Source organism: Schistocerca cancellata, chromosome 11 (assembly GCF_023864275.1).
Source record: "Schistocerca cancellata isolate TAMUIC-IGC-003103 chromosome 11, iqSchCanc2.1, whole genome shotgun sequence".
Classification (NCBI taxonomy): Eukaryota; Metazoa; Arthropoda; class Insecta; order Orthoptera; family Acrididae; genus Schistocerca; species Schistocerca cancellata.
The window spans coordinates 103,507,822-103,526,771 of NC_064636.1; the positions used below are offsets into that span (position 1 = coordinate 103,507,822).

The 18,950-nt window shown below is 40.4% G+C and overlaps 1 protein-coding gene across 1 annotated transcript in view; it reads left to right on the forward strand.

Annotated features, from left to right (window-relative positions):
- Positions 1-18,950, forward strand: part of LOC126108952 (phosphatidylinositol N-acetylglucosaminyltransferase subunit A) — a 107,487-nt gene that overhangs the window by 68,333 nt on the left and 20,204 nt on the right. Inside the window, exon 4 of the mRNA XM_049914335.1 lies at positions 13,532-13,650. Coding sequence (XP_049770292.1) covers positions 13,532-13,650 — 119 coding nt within the window. The remainder of the gene's footprint in view (positions 1-13,531; positions 13,651-18,950) is intronic.

Here is an 18,950-nt window from a genome sequence, read left to right on the forward strand (position 1 = left end):
GTTAAACGTTTGTATGTGTGGTAATTGTGACTCGAGCCATATCTTTTTAGCGATGCACTAAATCCAATATTTAAAACTGCCTTATGATTTTCTTTTATTTGTAATTTGCTGTTGGAATCTTCCTAGCTGGAAGACTTCCAATCGCTGTATTTATCGTCAGTTAGCTTGCATAATGTCGAAGGAAATGGTGTGATATTTGTATTTTATAAGAACGTAACCACGCAACACGACTTATTTCAGTGTTCATACAAGTTTAAAATGTAATTGTAAATATGTATTAAAAAATAAAATATAACGTTGTAGTCGCCATGCTGGTTACTTTGATGCAGGGACATCGTCACGAGATCGGTTTCAGAAGAGTATGACAGTGAAGTGAGTGTAGTGCCTAGTCACTGTTTATGAATTGATCTTACGTTCTACATGGGATCTACCGTAGCTAAAAGTTATGTACCTGGACCCCTAGCATTTTTCGTAGTTCATTTACGATAGATATACGCAAAATGCATCAAAATACTCGAAGATTTGCCCACTATATTAATAGATATTTTCTGACTCTACCTTGCTTCAGATTTTATGAGGAGAAGTGCGTTATATATGGCGTAGTGCTTTGGCAACTCACGATCAAGTTTCAACCTAACCTAGACCATGAAAACACTACCGATCAGCCTTCTTTCTTCAAAATGGTCAGAACATGTAAAATGGTATTCTGTCGGTATGAAATCTTGCCTCCTGACAGCGTGTAACCATTTTTTGTAACAGCTGTGGTTTTGAGAAAGGAAACCAAATAGATGCACAGACATTATGCTAAAACCGTTTTACAAAAACATTTATTACGCAAGTGCACTGACATACAAAACAACTTAAAATATTCACATACCTGTGAAATGTAATATTCGTTCCTTTCACGAATTTATTTGTACAATTAATCGCTGCACAACTCTTCACCATTGTTCTTCTTTTGATTGGAACGTACAGACAGTAGAATTACGAGTAACAAATACTGTATGTACGCCCCAACAAATATACACCGATGAATCAGGGTCTTCATAAACAACAATACTACACAATACATCAGACTACAACCACTATAATGGCGCCCAGCCGAAGGTTCAGATTATCCCGAGACTGCAGCGCCATCAGTGAGTCTAGTTATTTTTTACAAGGTCTTTGTTCACAACTGCCAATCAGCGTTCATAACATTACGCTATCGTCAAAGTATAAAAATACGAAGTACACTAATAACATAAAATTGATTCATTTAAAATGTCTGATTAACAGATAGTTAGTATGTGTAAAACTTATTTATATTTTAGATAAAAACGGTAAACTATGATGTGTAATAGCTGTGCCCTCTATGGGCATCCTTAATACTTTTACAGTGTCAGTTAAATCAAATATATCAAAGTCCTTGGAGTTGTGGTATATATCGACTATACCGAGTCACCCACATCACAATTGCATCTTTGATGGACGTTGCAGAATTGTCTTACTTTAACTGTAGTTTTCATAGTAACATTCTTTATAAAAGTAGGGTAGCAGCCAAGAGTACGCAGTGATACTGTGCCTTGTGTTCTTTTAACCGTCGCCGTGTGTGGCCTTTTATATGTGCTACTTTTAAACAGTTTTTTATTATCTCCATTTTACAGTCACCCCGTTTTGTTTTGTTTTGTCTTCCATGCTGTTCCCCCCTTTTTTTATATATATATGTTCACCTTAGTCTCTCCTTTGCTGTTTTTAATGTCTTCTATTGTTTTGTACTGTCTTTCGGCTGAAGAGCAGCGCCTATGCTGCTGCCAGCCCGCCCCGATGGGGAATTGAAACACATTAAAGGAAAAACAAGAGTACGTTCCGCATTATGTATGTCTGAATAACTGATGAGACCGCTGATTAAATATTTAGAACTCATCAATCTAATAGTTTTTATAATAATCAATTCCAATTTAATAAAAAAATTTTATATGTTGTATAGCATATTTTTCATACATAGCTTTTATATAAATATAACCGAAACCGGTCACCTATGTTATTGAGACATAAGTGTTGTGATCAAGACTGAACTTTTGTTGAAATATAATTTTCTTATTGCTCTTCCCATCTTCAAGTTTTTCTTTTTTTGCAAACTCTTGCCCATGCCTTTTTCTTTGTTTCCACTATTTCTTTGCACTTCTCTCTCTCTCTCTCTCTCTCTCTCTCTCTCTCTCTCTCTCTCTCATATATATATATAATCTCTTATCGTCCTTGTCATTTTTAGTTTTCCACCACTTTCTCCATGCTACATTTTTTTTCTTCTAATGCTTGAATTGTGGTATCATCCAACCAACTTGTCTGTCTTACTTTTTTTCTTTCCAGAAGTTCTACCACATACTTTTTGGCCTACTTCGACTAAAGTACCTGTGAATAAATTCTATTCCTTTTCCACATCGCAGAAAACGTCTTTTGGAAATTTTTGTGTGATTAATTCTCTATACCTCTCAGCATTTTCACTCTCCTTCAGTTTCCAATCCCGTATCCTCATCACTTTCTTCTGTTTTATATTTTTCACACACTGATTTTTTCCATTGGCCCACCAGTAATGTATGGTCTCCATCTGCACTCACACTCGGAATTACCTTCACATGTTACTTTCTCCCCCCATCTCTATCTGCTAGAATGTAATCAATTTTGTTTCACGACGAAACTTTCTACAAATCGGCATCTATTGGAGATTCTTTCTTCATACTGATATTTATGTGATAGGTGTGACTGATTGGCGCGACAAGATTCGAATACGTGTTAAAAAATTACTTTTTATGCGGCCAATAGTAGGGTGCCACAATTTTTTTATTTTTTATTTTTGCAATTTTTCGTTATTGATCGTTGTGTTTGGTCGTTGCGGACGTCGCAAGACATCCTGTTCAAGCTCTGTGGTTGATACTTCCACTCAGTTTTTTATTACAGAGGCCAACCGGGTCTCTGACCGAACACGCTGAGCTACCGCGCCGGCAATAGCAGTATTGTGCCAAGAGACGTAAAGCGATAACCTGTCTAATTTAGGAGTTATATCGCTACTGAGTAAATACGTGTGGTTTTCTATCGAAGAGTATGTGTCCCTGTGTGAATTTCATACACACATCGGGCAAGGTACGTGTGGAATATTGCGAAATAATCATACTTTTTTCCCTACTGACAAGTTTTCCCACTAACAAATGACGAAATTTTCGTGATTACACGAGTTGAAACCTATGTTTGAGGCAGTAAAATTTTCTCCTTTTTCAATTTATGTAGGTAATTGTAAAGGCTGTGAAACATTGAAAAATCGGTATAGATATACAACATGTATGTGTAAGTCTGTCGTTTTACAGTGATTATAAAATAATATTCTCTGTGTCCACCCTTCGCCACACAGCACACATCTTACCGGTAGACCAATTCTGCCCATATCCGGCTCAGTATATCAGGAGTGGCGATAAGAAAATTCTGCGGTGCGATATTGCAAGTCTTAGAGGTTCTGTACATGTAACCTCACATGTAGAAATAGCAGGGCGTCAAGTCCGGTGGCCGTAGAGGCCACTGATCCTACATGGGGACAGGTAGCCAGAGAAATGCGAAGATCCAAAAACAGACAAGTTTTGATAAATTTCTGTTGGTTGTATACATTAGCAGCACACATCCCACACTGTGTGCACCCTCTCCGTCTAATACATCTTGCTCATGCATGTTTGTTTATATCTGTGGGCGGGTTTAGTGACATCTCTTGAACAGTCAAAGGGGCTGCGTCTGTGATGCAATATCCACAGTCAACGTCTATCTTCAGGAGCTCTGGGAACCAGGGTGATGCAAAACTTTTGAAGTGTGTAAAAAAATAATACAACAGCAAAGTGTGTTGCAATGTATGTTAAAGCTATGAGACCTCTCAATGCTTTTTCTGGTAAGGGTTTGAAAGAACTGTCAAGAGTTAATTACGGAGAAGTTATTTCAGATGTAATGTCACATCCTTCTGCTATAAGTAGACGAGGGAAAAAATAGGCTGATGCTGTTTAAAAGGATAATATTACAGAAGTTATTACTAAAGTATTTGTTGCCACTGTTAATATGTGGACTGATTGTCAAATTAGGTGAATTATTTGACGCTACGGCACATTGCATAAAGACAGATTGGTGTCTTGTGAATGTTTTATTTACATCTGATTTCCCGGACCTTAAAATGACGGAAGTAAATATAGGGTGTCCATAATCAAAGTTCCGGCTTGAAAACGCTGTAGAAAGAGAACCACTGCTTAGAATGACGTCAAACCTGAGCAGCATCTTCTTGACGCAGGGGGAAACTTCATGGAACAAAGAAAAAAAGAAATCAATACATCGCGATTGCGCAAGTTAGGCAGTCAACAGTTGTGGCACTGTTAGGTCACCACATTCACAACGGCAAGGTTTACCATATTGGACGGTAAAAATGTTTTCAGTTTCCTGCGGCTAAAAACAGCATAAAAAATGACATCGGTTCTTAATTGTCCTGGGTCCAAAGACTGCATAAAAAACAAAATGACTTCGATCTGTAATTGTCGTGAGACTGGCGCAAAACTTATTTAATATACTGTCCACCGTTTCTCCCACAAGTTAAAATCGAAAAGTAGCATGTTCCACAACAGATCAGACTGTCGAATGCCACGTTCAGAATGCGTTGAGCAATGCGAGTTGAAGACGTGCGCGGAAAAACGGGCTAACCCTCAACTGTAAAAGCTTAGACATAAGTGTTGCCGTCTGTTGCTGACAGATAGAACTCCACTGAGGTCTAAAGAAAAATTCAATATGTTAGCTAAATTTGATATGTAGCAACATATTATGTAATATGCACCAAATGCAAAAAAAACTACCATTTTTCATTGCAAACTTTTCGAATTTCGCGCCGTAGCGTACTTCTACGTGTTGCACATTGCATGTACATTTCTTACACATACCATCCAATAGGCCACACAACATCGCTAAGAAGTACATTATTGTATATGCTGTACCAATTCTTACACTATCTACATCTATACTCGGCATGGCAAAGGGTATGTCCCACTCTTACCAGTTATTGGGGTTTCTTCCTGTTCCATTCACGAATGTATCTCGTGAAGAATGGTTGTTTGAATGCCTCAGTGCATGCAGTAATTATTCGAATCTTATTCTCTTAATCTCTATGTGAGCGACATATAGGGGATTGTAGTATATCCCTAGATGGATCATATAGTTCACATCTGTCTTGGAGAGTGTGCCAGTTCATTTCCTTCAGTGTCTCTGTGACTCTCTCCTACGGATTAAACAAACCTGTGGCCATTCTTGCTGCCCTTCCCTGTTATCCTATCTGGTACGGGTCCCACACACTTGAGCAATATTCTAGAACAGGTTGCACGAACGATTTGAAAGAAATCTCTTTTGTAGACTGAAACGTCCCCTTTTGAAAAATTATACATGACTGTGCTTAAACTGACACACAATATTTTTTTTAGCGCAATGCAATCTGACTTTCAGAAATCCCTACAGAGGAATGGCACTAACATTAACCTGTACCTTTCACAAATCACTTACCTCACAAAAATCTTCGTTACTCAAGCTACTGCAATACAGCGAGCGCCACTACTGCCAGCTAAAGAAAAGATTCAAACTACAGAAGGCACTAACTACTGATAGGCATAGTTAGCAATTGAAAGATGTTAATAGAGAACAAACAATGTATTTACCTTAACAGTCATAATATATATAGTAGTTCATGACATCCAGTGTTACAAATTTCAAAACTCCGCCATCTCTCTCCCCACATCCACCACTGCTGGCGGCTCACCTCCAACTGCGCAACGTTACGCGCTGTTCACGTCCAGCTGCCGCTGCCCAACACTACAATGGCAGCCAACAATGCAAACTAGCCACAGACTACACACAGCACAGCCAGTGATTTTCATACAGAGAGCGCTACGTGGTGGCGGCGTTACCAATATAAGAACCTAAACAGCCTACTTAAAAGACTAATTGCACTTCCCCAGTATTCTACCAATAAACTGAAGTCTACCACCTGTTTTACACATGGTTAAACCTTTGTGATCATTCCATTTCACTTGTATGAGTTGGCCGACCCCAACAGTGACTCACTGATACAGGGCTATTACAAATGATTGAAGCTATTTCATAAATTCACTGTAGCTCCATTCATTGACATATGGTCACGACACACTACAGATACGTAGAAAAACTCAAAGTTTCGTTCGGCTGAAGCCGCCAGAGAGCTCGAGAGCGCAGTGAGACAAAATGGCGACAGGAGCCGAGAAAGCGTATGTCGTGCTTGAAATGCACTCACATCAGACAGTCATAACAGTGCAACGACACTTCAGGACGAAGTTCAACAAAGATCCACCAACTGCCAACTCCATTCGGCGATGGTATGCGCAGTTTAAAGCTTCTGGATGCCTCTGTAAGGGGAAATCAACGGGTCGGCCTGCAGTGAGCGAAGAAACGGTTAACGCGTGCGGGCAAGTTTCACGCGTAGCCCGCGGAAGTCGACGAATAAAGCAAGCAGGGAGCTAAACGTACCACAGCCGACGGTTTGGAAAATCTTACGGAAAAGGCTAAAGCAGAAGCCTTACCGTTTACAATTGCTACAAGCCCTGTCACCCGATGACAAAGTCAAACGCTTTGAATTTTCGGCGCGGTTGCAACAGCTCGTGGAAGAGGCTGCATTCAGTGCGAAACTTGTTTTCAGTGATGAAGCAACATTTTTTCTTAATGGTGAAGTGAACACACACAATGTGCGAATCTGGGCGGTAGAGAATCCTCACGCATTCGTGCAGCAAATTCGCAATTCACCAAAAGTTAACGTGTTTTGTGCAATCTCACGGTTTAAAGTTTACGGCCCCTTTTTCTTCTGTGAAAGAAAGGTTACAGGACACGTGTATCTGGACATGCTGGAAAATTGGCTCATGCCACAGCTGGAGACCGACAGCGCCGACTTCATCTTTCGACAGGATGGTGCTCCACCGCACTTCCATCACGATGTTCGGCATTTCTTAAACAGGAGATTGGAAAACCGATGGATCGGTCGTGGTGGAGATCATGATCAGCAATTCGTGTCATGGCCTCCACGCTCTCCCGACTTAACCCCATGCGATTTCTTTCTGTGGGGTTATGTGAAAGATTCAGTGTTTAAACCTCCTCTACCAAGAAACGTGCCAGAACTGCCAGCTCGCACCAACGATGCTTTAGAACTCATTGATGGGGACATGCTGCGCCGAGTGTGGGAGGAACTTGATTATCGGCTTGATGTCTGCCGAATCGCTAAAGGGGCACATATCGAACATTTGTGAATGCCTAAAAAAACTTTTTGAGTTTTTGTATGTGTGTGTGCGCAAAGCATTGTGAAAATATCTCGCATAATAAAGTTATTGTAGAGCTGTGAAATAGCTTCAATCATTTGTAATAACCCTGTATTATAGTCATAGGTTTTTTTCTTTTTGTGTAGTGTACAATTTTATATTTCTGAACATTAAGAGGAAGTTGCCATTTCCTCATAAATATATCAATAAGTATGACCATTAACGAAATGATGAGCGCATCATAATTAACCCGACATATAAAGCTACAAGTGAAGCAAAAATGAACTTTTTCTATCGCGTAGTTTTTTTGTAAAATCGTGTGAGAAAGACCACAGGGCTTGTGCCTTGTTTCTGGCATCGCCGACCGGCCGAAAGGCGGAGGACAGGACAGTGCCCTCGCGAATGTGCAAATGAACTCGTCTTGCGCTTCGGACGAAAATTGGTCACTGCGCATCGTTCACCGTAGCCTGCCGTATATGCTGGAAGACAGGTCTCAGTCGTGAGTTGCCCGCGGAAAGCAGAGGTTTTTTAATTTCGAGTCTCTATCCGACACACAGTTTTAATCTGCCAGGAAGTTTTGTATCCGCATACACCCCGCGTCATAGTGAAAATTTCATTCAGGTCTTATATTTTTTCTGTTATAGTACTGAAATGTGAAATAATTCTCCAAATAGTGTATGAAGTGACTGTGATGTAAGTGTTCATGGCTACGAGATTCTTGTGTTACAAAGAAAGAAAGAAAGGAACAGTGATAGAGAAGAGGGAGGCAGAGATGGATTTGGTGAAGAGTCAGCGGATACCGGTCGTGGTATCTTTTTATTTGCATAACTGGAGTCCAGACAACAGACATGCAGTCGAGTACGTAGGCTAGCGGATGCCCCCGCCCCGTGCAGCTGGCGGCTCGTAACCGCTCGATCTATAGCGATGCAGCTTGCAGCATTCTATTGGCTACTTTGCGCCATGTCAGCAGCTGCAACAAGGCGTATCCAGCGAAGTGGCAACGCCTCTTTCGTGTAATCTTTTACATAATTTCAAGATGTGGAGGGGCGCCATTTTGTTAAAAGATTAACTCCCTGCCATCCTTTTCAAGTTGCGGCATGAGCCACATTGCAGCATGTCGAGGTAGGTGATATTATCTACATACCATCTTAGGAAAGTAATTTATATCTACGTCCCATGCCAAGAAAGGAGCAGTTAACTGTCTTGTTAGATGAGACACAGTAACACGTTAACTGCCGTGGAATTTCAAATGTGTTCCACTGTTGCATGCGGAGTCTCGTCCCCCCATATGCTTTAAGCTGGTAGGCATTACACTATCAAATATCGTTGTGAAAGAAATTTGATGGTGTAATAGGCAACTTTGTCAAATCTCGTCTGTCGTCAAATAAATTTGGCCAAATTTAGGGCCTCGCTGTAGATTTGATCAAAGAAGTCGCTTGTCTTCTGTTCACTGCAATGTGACCCATTACCACGTGGAGCGCTAGTGTTGCTGCAGCGTTCTGTCATCTGTAGTGTTTTTATAAAAATTTTGTGTACCGAAAACTACAAAATTGGTAGCGATGTATGAAGCTGATGAGGCACTTTAAACGTGAGGCACCCTGAATACAAAAATAGATTAAGAAGAATGGAGACCTGACCTAACATAACCTAACTCTCTCCTGTAGCAAGGAATCGGAGTGTTACAGTGAGCATGTCTTCTGCAAATACAACAGTTCTTAAGTGATTACTGTACTTTGTGACATGAGGATACACTTCACTTAGCACATACAGAAATGTATGCTCATCCATTCTTAAGTAACTGATGTACGGCTAGACGTCCTACACTATAAGCTCACGTAATAAGTTCTGTTGAATGATTTTATCGTGTCGTCTACGGCTTCACCCAGGTACGTTTCCTTTTTATCCCCTCGCTTCTCTTCCGCATGTGCACACAGCGCAATAGTAGTACATGCGACTGCTGCGGTTAATAACAAGTTGTTGTCAGCAATCTTTAACTTTGACGAAAAATATGATGAGAGCATATACTCCTTTTTAGCGCCACGTCAAAGATCTTTCTGAAATATATTTGACGAATATTTGATCAAATCTTTGTCAAAGAAATTTGATAGTGTAATACCGGCCAAATTGTGTGATCTTTGCCGAAAGAAAAGAGGTTTTTTTTCATTGGCACATAAAAATCATTTCTTTCGTGTAGGGCCTACTATATAATTTGTTGCGCTATGTTTAGCCGTTTACCTAGACCGTATTTTAGAGTTCTGTACCCCAATCGGTACGAACTGAACCTTTAAAGATCACTTTGTTGTCCGTCCGTTTATCTTTCTGGCTTTTCCAAACTGTCACGTATTTTGACACTCGTAAACTCACTCATTAAAACGTACAGGATACCTCTGTTGAAGTAGAATCATGAGATTGGGCAAGAAGCAAGGTTTCAGAATACAGGTAAAAGAAAAAAATGAAAATTTGTAATTAGGTCTACATCAAAGGAAAAATATTCTTTCGTCATTTGTTATGCGACTACAAACTCGAAATTAAAACATCGATGTCTTGGAATCCCTGGGACCTGTTCAGTTGTACTGTTAAAAGTTTTACAGTACGACAGTAACGACACACAACGCGATGGACGAGCAAGGCTAGGATAATCTTGGGTGCGGCCATATCCCATTCTCATGCTTTTCGTGGTTGTTTGTGAAATCTCATTACGGCTGGAATGGGAGCGTTGTGAAGTTTTTTTTATTGTTGTTAATACCTTTAAATCACCTCCCTCGTGGGAGAAGGCGGGCCGGATGGTAGCCGCATTAATTAAAATCCTTTTAATCTTCCGTGATGACGTCATGTACTCGGCTGTGATTGGTTGTTGAGGCATATCGAGCGCACACATCAAGCTAGCGTAGCCATATTGGATTTCAACATATGTGAAGAATCATAAGTTTTTCGTGCTTACGCTTGCGTGCACTGAAAATATGCGTTTTCATGCCATTGCGAATTGGAGACTTATACTAAATGAAATGTTTTATTTTTAGAAAGTTAAAAGTAATTTTAGATGGCAGTAGAGCAGTGGACTCATTATAGCTCGTCTTGAAAAGGTAAAATATTACTGTTACTGTGAGGGTATTTAAACTAATGTCTTTTAGACGTTTGCTGTGATGTTCATATGTGCTGCTCTTAAAGCCAAATAGGAAAATTGTGAAACTTTTTTAATATTTTTCAAAATCCCTGTGTAACGTTTTTTGTTTGGTAATGTATTTTGGGATTTACAATTTCATTTAGCGGCAACATAATACCATGCCCGCTGCAGGAAAAAGATGTAGTTGATAAGCATGTCTTCATATTATTCGTGCACCTTGTGGTAGGACTAAAGTGCATTTACGGTGTCGGCAGACTTTCGTATCCGAATTCTTCACTAAAGAAGTTTCATCCTGAACAAAAGCACTCTCTGAATTGCATTTTATCAGTCAGTATAATAGTTAACGCGTGAGAAGTTCGCTGCACTTGTTTAGAAATGGTTTGATAAACTATAAGATCATCTCAGTTGTATAAAAATCATCATGCGAGCGACTTCGAGCACTTCTTAAGCAATAAACGAATACTGGTAATTTTCGAATCATTTGATCTTTTTCTTGGTGTGACACTCTGTGATCATAAGACTGAACAACAGATGTGCATTCAGTATAATGTTCCTGCTAAATTGTAGTACATGGTGTTTTCTCTGACTCCGTTATACAGTGTGCTGTTCCGTATGTTAGCTGTAGATAGGTCCGGATAGCGTTATTAGCTATCTCAAATATTAAGTGTTCCATTGCTTTACCTTTTTTTTTTTTTTTTTTTTTTTTTTTTTTTTAATTTCACATCTGCATAGAGATGCACACTGTAAGGCAACACATGGCGAATGACAGACTGCAGGACATAGGCCTGTGGTAATAGTGGTCTACATGTAATCCTGATTTTCTAAATGTGCACTGCAGTGTTTGGAAGATAATGTCAATTGTGGTAAGTTACCTATAACAAATCCAGAGGCCAAGGTTGGGTTCAAACTGACAATTCCACTTTCAATTCATCATGTTCACCTCGCATCATTTGTTGCGCAGTTATCAACTACAGCACGCAATGCAAGAGACAGGTACAATGTAAATGCAGCTTTGCTTGTTTGCTAATGCGCACACACACACATTTAATGTGGGCTATAGGAGTGCTAGTCATTCTTTTCCTCTGGCCAGTATGTCGATTTACACAAGTTCTGAAATTGCTGTTCATCTGACTTAATACTCTTTTCCTTGGCAGGAAATTCTGGTAACACGATTTGTGATTTGGAGCAACTGTGATTGCCTGTGCTAGTCATTTGTTCTGCACATATGTATTTTAGGCATTAATGTAGTATGGACTTACTTCTGTAGTCTCTCACATGTATTTGAAAAGTCTTGGGTTCCAAATTGGAGAGAGATTCATTGGAGAAAATTGTTACCAGTTGTTACTGCACTGTCTATGACATTGTAGATTAAGGAGTGCAGTGTGAGGAATGTGTACCAATGGTGCTTTAGTGTTTTAAGTAAGAGGGGTTTTGTGGTTGTCGCTCAAGAGTGAATGCGGTCTATACTTTCAGTAACCAACGCACAGTGATCAGACTGTAGGGCTAACTAGTTCTGGCCCTTTCAGTCTAGTTCTTCCACACACATCTGTTACTAACATAGTATTTGGAAATAGGAAAGTATAGTGTGAGGTAAGGTGCAAAAAGTTTTTTGTGTGTGTGTGTTGGGGGGGGGGGGGGGGGGGTGCGCATGCGCGCGACTTATTTGTCAGTTGTCAGGTATTTTCTGTTATACTCATACTTGCTTGCTTTTGTGACACTTTTAGACTGATACGGCATAGTGCTGTTAGCTTATATAACTAGCAGAGAGTGTTTCACAACTTTCAGCATTACCAAGCAGCCTGAGAGAATGATCATAAAACCTGAAAACCTATATTTTTTTCTGTTGTTGCTCACTCACTCTACCGTAGGGCTAACACAAGGCATCTTATCAGATAGTTTTCAGTGTCAGAGTTTTCCATATTTGTCACTTCGCTGGGTATTTCATAAACATCATCTTTGGTTGGAAAATTGTAGCAAATTACATTCTTTGTGTGAGTTTAGTGAGACTTGCAAAAGATAAAGCAGCAGGAATACAAGTGATAAACAGTCTACACCATCTTGGGGGGGGGGGGGGGGGGTTTATAAAGCAAAGCTCTGTGTACTGGGCCAATTGGGACCAATCAAATGCCACGTCATCAGCTGCTGATGGTGTCATTTGGATGCAGTTCGGAGGGACGCGGGATAAGCACACTTCTCCCAGCTGCTGTCAGCTTTCCTGACCTCTTAGCAGCTACTGCTCAGTCGAGTAGCTCCTCAGTTGGCCTCACAAGTCCAAGTGCACCCCATTCCTGTCCTCCCACTGAGGAAAAATCCCAGGCAGCAACCTTCGGGCTACTGCTGCTTGCAAAAAATGAAGTGCTTTTTTTTCTTTTTGTAGTTGTTCCTCCAGCTACATAATGGTGCTGGCTTCAGAATCTCAACAAGACCAGCAGCGAAAGCCTTAGTCATGAAAAAATCTTAATATTTTCTCATTCCTAAAATTTTCTTATGACGATTTTGTGGTTTCAAAACTAGTCGAGACAATTTGACGTGAAATTTTCGCTGACAGAAACAGGTATACTCTTTTAATATGCATTACCCATCCATTAAAATGTGTGCATTATCGATTAGAAGAGTTATAAAAGGCCACCAAGTCTTCATTTTTAGAGTGCCATATGTTCACTCTGCGTACCACTATGATTGCTACTGCAGTCCATCAGTCACAGAGGTATTTTATTTGAGCTGTAGTGTCAGTATAAGGCTACATTACCTAGTCAGCTCTTGGTATGTGCACTTCGTACAACCATTTAAAAGGTATTATTGTCTCACATTTTCTGTCATTCCGTAACATTTGCACCGCATTACCTACGATAAATATCTTGCGAGTGTATTATTCGTATGCTTACTTTGTCATAAATTTCTCTGATTCCTTTTTCACTGCACGCTCAGTTAATGAACAGCCGCGAGTGTAATAGTTATTTTGCAGCAATGTAAAAAAAATTGTTTTTCCAATTCATTGTCTAATAAGTGTGTTAAATATTTTACAGCTAAATATGCACTCAAAAATCCTACAACCTGGTGAATGTGACATTTTCATTGTTTGCAGTCGGTGTTCACAGACCACTCACTGTTTGGCTTTGCCGATACGTCTGCTGTTATCACCAACAAGTTCCTGGAGTTGTCGCTGGCAGCCTGTGATCACTGCATATGTGTCTCCCACACTGGGTAAGCCTTGACTGCTGCATGTTTAATAGTTAGATGTTCCGAAGGTAACAGGTGCTCAAAGTTTAGTGTAGTTAGGCCAGAGTATTTTTTTTCCTTTTCCCCCATACGTTAAATTTTTTTTACCCACACTATACAACCATCTCACACATTCATATGTGACATGTCTTGTCAGAGTTCATCATCGTTTCTTGTTGTTAAAGTGAATGACAGAGAAGAAAAAAAATAACACAAAATCCTTACCCGTAATACAGTGTTGAAATCTGACTTTCTAAATGCCTTGGAAAATGCAGGATGGAATGTAACAATATTGCGAAAAGGATAGTTGCTACTCACCGTATAGTGGAGATGCTGAATCGCAGATAGGCACAGCAAGATGACTGTTACACAGTAAGCTTTCGACTAACGAGGCCTTTATCAAAGATCGACAACACGCGTGCGCACGCAAACGCAACTCTCTCTCTCTCTCTCTCTCTCTCTCTCTCTCTCTCTCTCTCTCTCTCTCTCTCTCTCTCTCTCTCTCTCTCTCTCACACACACACACACACACAGAGAGAGTGTCTGGCAGCTGAAGCCAGACAGCAGTGCATGTGCAAGGATGAGGTGAGAAGAGGGGGTAAGGCAGCTAGGTGCAGTCAGGAGGGTAGGTGGAGAGGGGGGGGAGGGTAGCAGAAAACGAGAGAAGTAAAAAGAGTGTGTGCGTTCGAGGACTACTAGAGGGCTGTGTAGTGCTGGAATGGAAACAGGAAAGGGTTTGGATGGGTTAAAGACAATGGCTAAGAAAGGTTGAGGCCAGGATGGTTATGGGGACATAGGATATATTGCAAGTAGTGTTCCCACCTGCAAAGTTCAGAAAAGCTGGCGTTGGGGGGAAGGATCCACATGGCACTGGCTGTGAAGCAGTCATTGAAATGAAGAACGTTGTGTTGGGCAGGGTGTTCAGCAACAGGGTGGTCCAATTCTTTCTTGCCACAGTTTGTCGGTGGCCAGTCGTGCAGACCGACAGCTTGTCGGTTGTCACGACCACTTAGAATGCAGCACAGTGGTTGCAGTTTAGCTTGTAGATCACATGACTGGTTTCACAGGTATCCCTGCCTTTGATGGGATAGGTGATGTTTGTAACTGGACTGGAATAGCCACTGGTGGGAGGAGGTATGTTGTTCCCCACCCTTACTCTCTCTGCCCACCCCAGCCTCTTCCTTACCCCCACCCGGTTGCCTCTCCCATCGTGCTCTGCTGTTCGTAGGCTAGTTTGGCTTTAGCCGCCAGAGTGTGTGCGTGCATGTGCGGGTGCACAATTTTTCACAAAAGCCTTGTTGGCCAAAAGCTTATTGTGAGACATCCTTCTCATTGTGCCTATCTGCGACTTAACATCTCCGCTATATGGTGACCAGCAACTGTTCTTTCCATAATATTGTTTTTAAAAAGCTTTTAAATATCTGCAAGTATGTTTTTATATTTATGGAAAATATATTACATTCAAAATATTGGATCATTATTGCATTTTTTGTTCTGAATAAAATTTGCTATTGTGCTATAAGTTCAGAAATCTAGTAGTAATCATAACAGGGCACTGCTCTTTTCAACAAGGATATTTGTTGTACCACTTTTTAAAAAACTTGGATCCATTGCCGCACAACACTTTCACTCGTAAAATTTGGACTGTGTACAGTACACAATTGATGGTGAATATCTGCTGCTGAAATGTTTTGCACTGAAAGAAATCTTATCACACTACGCATTTTGTGGGATTTTTTACTGCAGCATTTGAGTTTTGAAGTTATAAAAAGTAAACGGTGGGACAACGGCAGCACTCCGTGTACAAATACTAGCACGTTGTTCGAATGATAGTTACTTTCTGAACTGCCCTCGTAATTATGACTGAAATTTTATAATCGTCCCATAATTAATGACCATCTCCAATTGGTAGTTTTTATAGACATGGTCTACAGGGTTGGGGGAGGAGAGGGGGTGTCAAAATTAACATGCTGCTGTGATTTAACTTAACTTCCCCTTGTTCTTGATTGTGGACAGTTTATATCTACTTGCTCTGGGTCCTTGATCAATTAAGAGTCGGAGGGAGGTGGAGAGGAGTTAAAACTCAAATTTAAAAACAGATAAATGATTAACAGTTAGATATCTTTTGATAATAGTCAGATCCATGAGCTGAGAGCATCTATACTGACGGTTTAGCAATATAGAGAAATAAACTGTATGTTGACAGCCCTTAACATGAGGCTAATAGTATCTGCATAAAAAATACGAAGTTGTGTAAACCGGATCAACGGTAGTACTGTGCTCGGGAGAGAGTGCGCGAATTCATTCTGTCGTGTTAGTAGTAAGTTTGCGGAGCCTTTGAAATCACAGATGACAAGGCACGTGGTCATAGTGATTTCTTACCACGCTGTCAGAGCTGACGGTGTTCAACCGAAGTGTGGTGCAGTAGTGCGCACCAGTGCGCACCAAATAAAAATGGTGACATCTCTACACCATGCTTAAAGTAATTGGCAGGCAAAATGTGAGAAGCTGTGATGCGGTTCGTGCCGACAGCAAAGTGCAATCGTGTTAGTGTTGTCTCGTGGAGGCTTTTGGTTAGGATTCGAGCAAATGGTGAGGGGTGTGGGTATCTGAGTTCGGAGTTTTTATAGTTTAGTGTCATTCCACCTCAATGAGTTTCTGACCTGAAAAATAGCACCATTGCCCACCAAGAGGAGCTGCAGAGGCTGGAAAGTACTTGCTGTGGCCTAGGGAAATTGACACATCTTTTACTGACGGAGGTTTTACATTCTGCCTGAGTTCCATGCATCAAGAAAGGTCATTACTGTTAGTAGTAGTAGTAGTAGTAGTAGTAGTAGTAGTAGGAAGAAGACATTTCAAACATTCATCTTTTGATAATGGCCATCATTTTGAACAAGTTATCAGCTTTTCTCTATATGGCAACAACCAAAATCTGATTGATTTTAGTTCCTCCGTATTTTTGGGAATGTTTATAACAGTATTCTTTCTCTTAAAATTTTAATAAAGGAGTTAGTTGCCATCTGAAATTTAAGGAAACTCAAAATAAAATTAACAATTACTCTGAAATTATTTCACTTGTGGATTGGTCACTAAGAAAGGTTCTGGAATCTGTAATTAGATGTACTGTTTCTGTTAGAAGCCTTATATGGGTGCACATGTAAGTATCCCAGTATGTGACAAATGTGGAGAAGATCTGTGTTACATAATGAAAATGCAGTTGAGGTGCATGGCACATACATCTCCAGGAATGTATGCTACACATACTAAGGAAGTTGTTTGAAGAGACTCTGTGCCATAAGAAAAGACAGAGACATGTAATGGGAGCTTTATAGCTGGCATTAAAAAATGTGCCGGAGAAATGGCCAGGATATTTATTGCTAAATTCTGCAAACATGGAAAACCTTGAGCTGGTTATCCTCAGTATTGATGTTTTACTTTTGATAGTTCATAATGGCATAGAAGCTTTAAGGTATGTTATACTACAAGACAATATGTACATAGTTGTCAGTATCTGTAGTATTTTGATGTATTGATTCATTTCCTTGTTTCATAGCACTCTATAGTGCAATAACGCACTTTCGAAACGTGCTGTGGTTAATATATCACATGGGTGAGAATTGGTGCATAAAATTTTCAGTGCTGACATGTAGACAGTGTAGTGGGAGAAGCGAACTGAAGACTGAATTTCAATGGCAGAAAACATAGGTGATGAACTAGTCTACTAAAGAGACATCTACAGTATGCTTGCCTGTTCTCTTCTGGAGTATTGCTGCACACTGTGGAATTTTTATCAGATACAATTGAGTAGAGACCTAGTTCAGAGAAGGGCAGCTCATTTCATATTCTTATGAGATAAAGAGAGAATATCATGGATATTATATGCAATGTGGGGGGTGGCAATCGTTATAACCAGGCCATTTTTCATTTCAGCAAGGTCTTTCCATGAAATTTAAATGAACTTTCTCCTCTAAATACAGAAATAGTTTTTTGGCACCATCTACATAAGGAAAAATGATCATTATAATAAAATACGTGAAATCAGAGCTCGCACAGGAAGATGTAAGTGTTCAATTTTCCCACACACTGTTTGAGGGTAATCCCAAAAGTAAGGTCTCCTTTTTTTATATAAGTACATAGACCTGTTTATTTCTACAATGGTTTACATCAGTTTACAGCGTGAACATTTAGCTATTTTTTGACATAATCACCATTTCTGTTGATGCATTTTTGTAGACGCTGTGGCAGTTTTTGTATGCCCATGTCACACCAACTCGCCGCCATGCTGTTCAGAAAGTCACGAACCTCTTCTTTCACCTCGTCGTCAGAGCTGAATCACTTTCCGGTCAAAATGTTCTTGTAACCTAGGGAACAGGCAATAGTCACTGGGTGCCAAGTCAGGACTATAGGGTTGTTGTTGTTGTTTTTGGGGAAGGAGACCAGACAGCGAGGTCATCGGTCTCATCGGATTAGGGAAGGAAGTCGGCCGTGCCCTTTGAAAGGAACCATCCCGGCATTTGCCTGGAGCGATTTAGGGAAATCACGGAAAACCTAAATCAGGATGGCTGGACGCGGGATTGAACAGTCGTCATCCCGAATGCGAGTCCAGTGTCTAACCACCGCGCCACCTCGCTCGGTCAGGACTATAGGGTGGGTGGGTGATTATGTTCCACTGAAACTGTTGCAGGAGAGTAACAGTTTGCCAAGCGATGTTTGGACAAGCATTGTCGTGGAGAATGTGCACGACCTTGCTCAAGATTCCTCTTCTCTGGTTCTGAATTGCCCGTTTGAGATTTTTCACAGTCTCGCTTTAATTGTGTTCCCAGCGATTCAGCTCCGACAACGAGGTGAAAGAAAAGCTTCATAACTTTCTGAACAGCATAGTAGCTGGTATGACATGGGCATACAAAAACTGCCACAGCGTCTACAAAAATGCATAGACAGAAATGGTGATTATGTCAAAAAATAGCTAAATGTTCAAGCTGTAAACTGATATAAAACATTGTAGAAATAAACAGGTCTATGTACTTATAAAAAAAAAAAAAATAGGAGACCTTACCTTTGGTATTACCCTCGTAGCTTGAAGGTGGGTTTGATGGACCCTCCACCAGTCACTTAAGTGTGAATTGCAGAGTGGCAGTGTGGATGTAGATTTAATGTAGAGAGCTGCATCAAATACATACCAGAATTTGAATTTCGGAATTGTAAGTCAAAATCAAGAGGTGGATAACCCAAACACATTCAGCTAGATTTTGTGTAGCCCTATTTTTCATGATATTACTCAGTTTT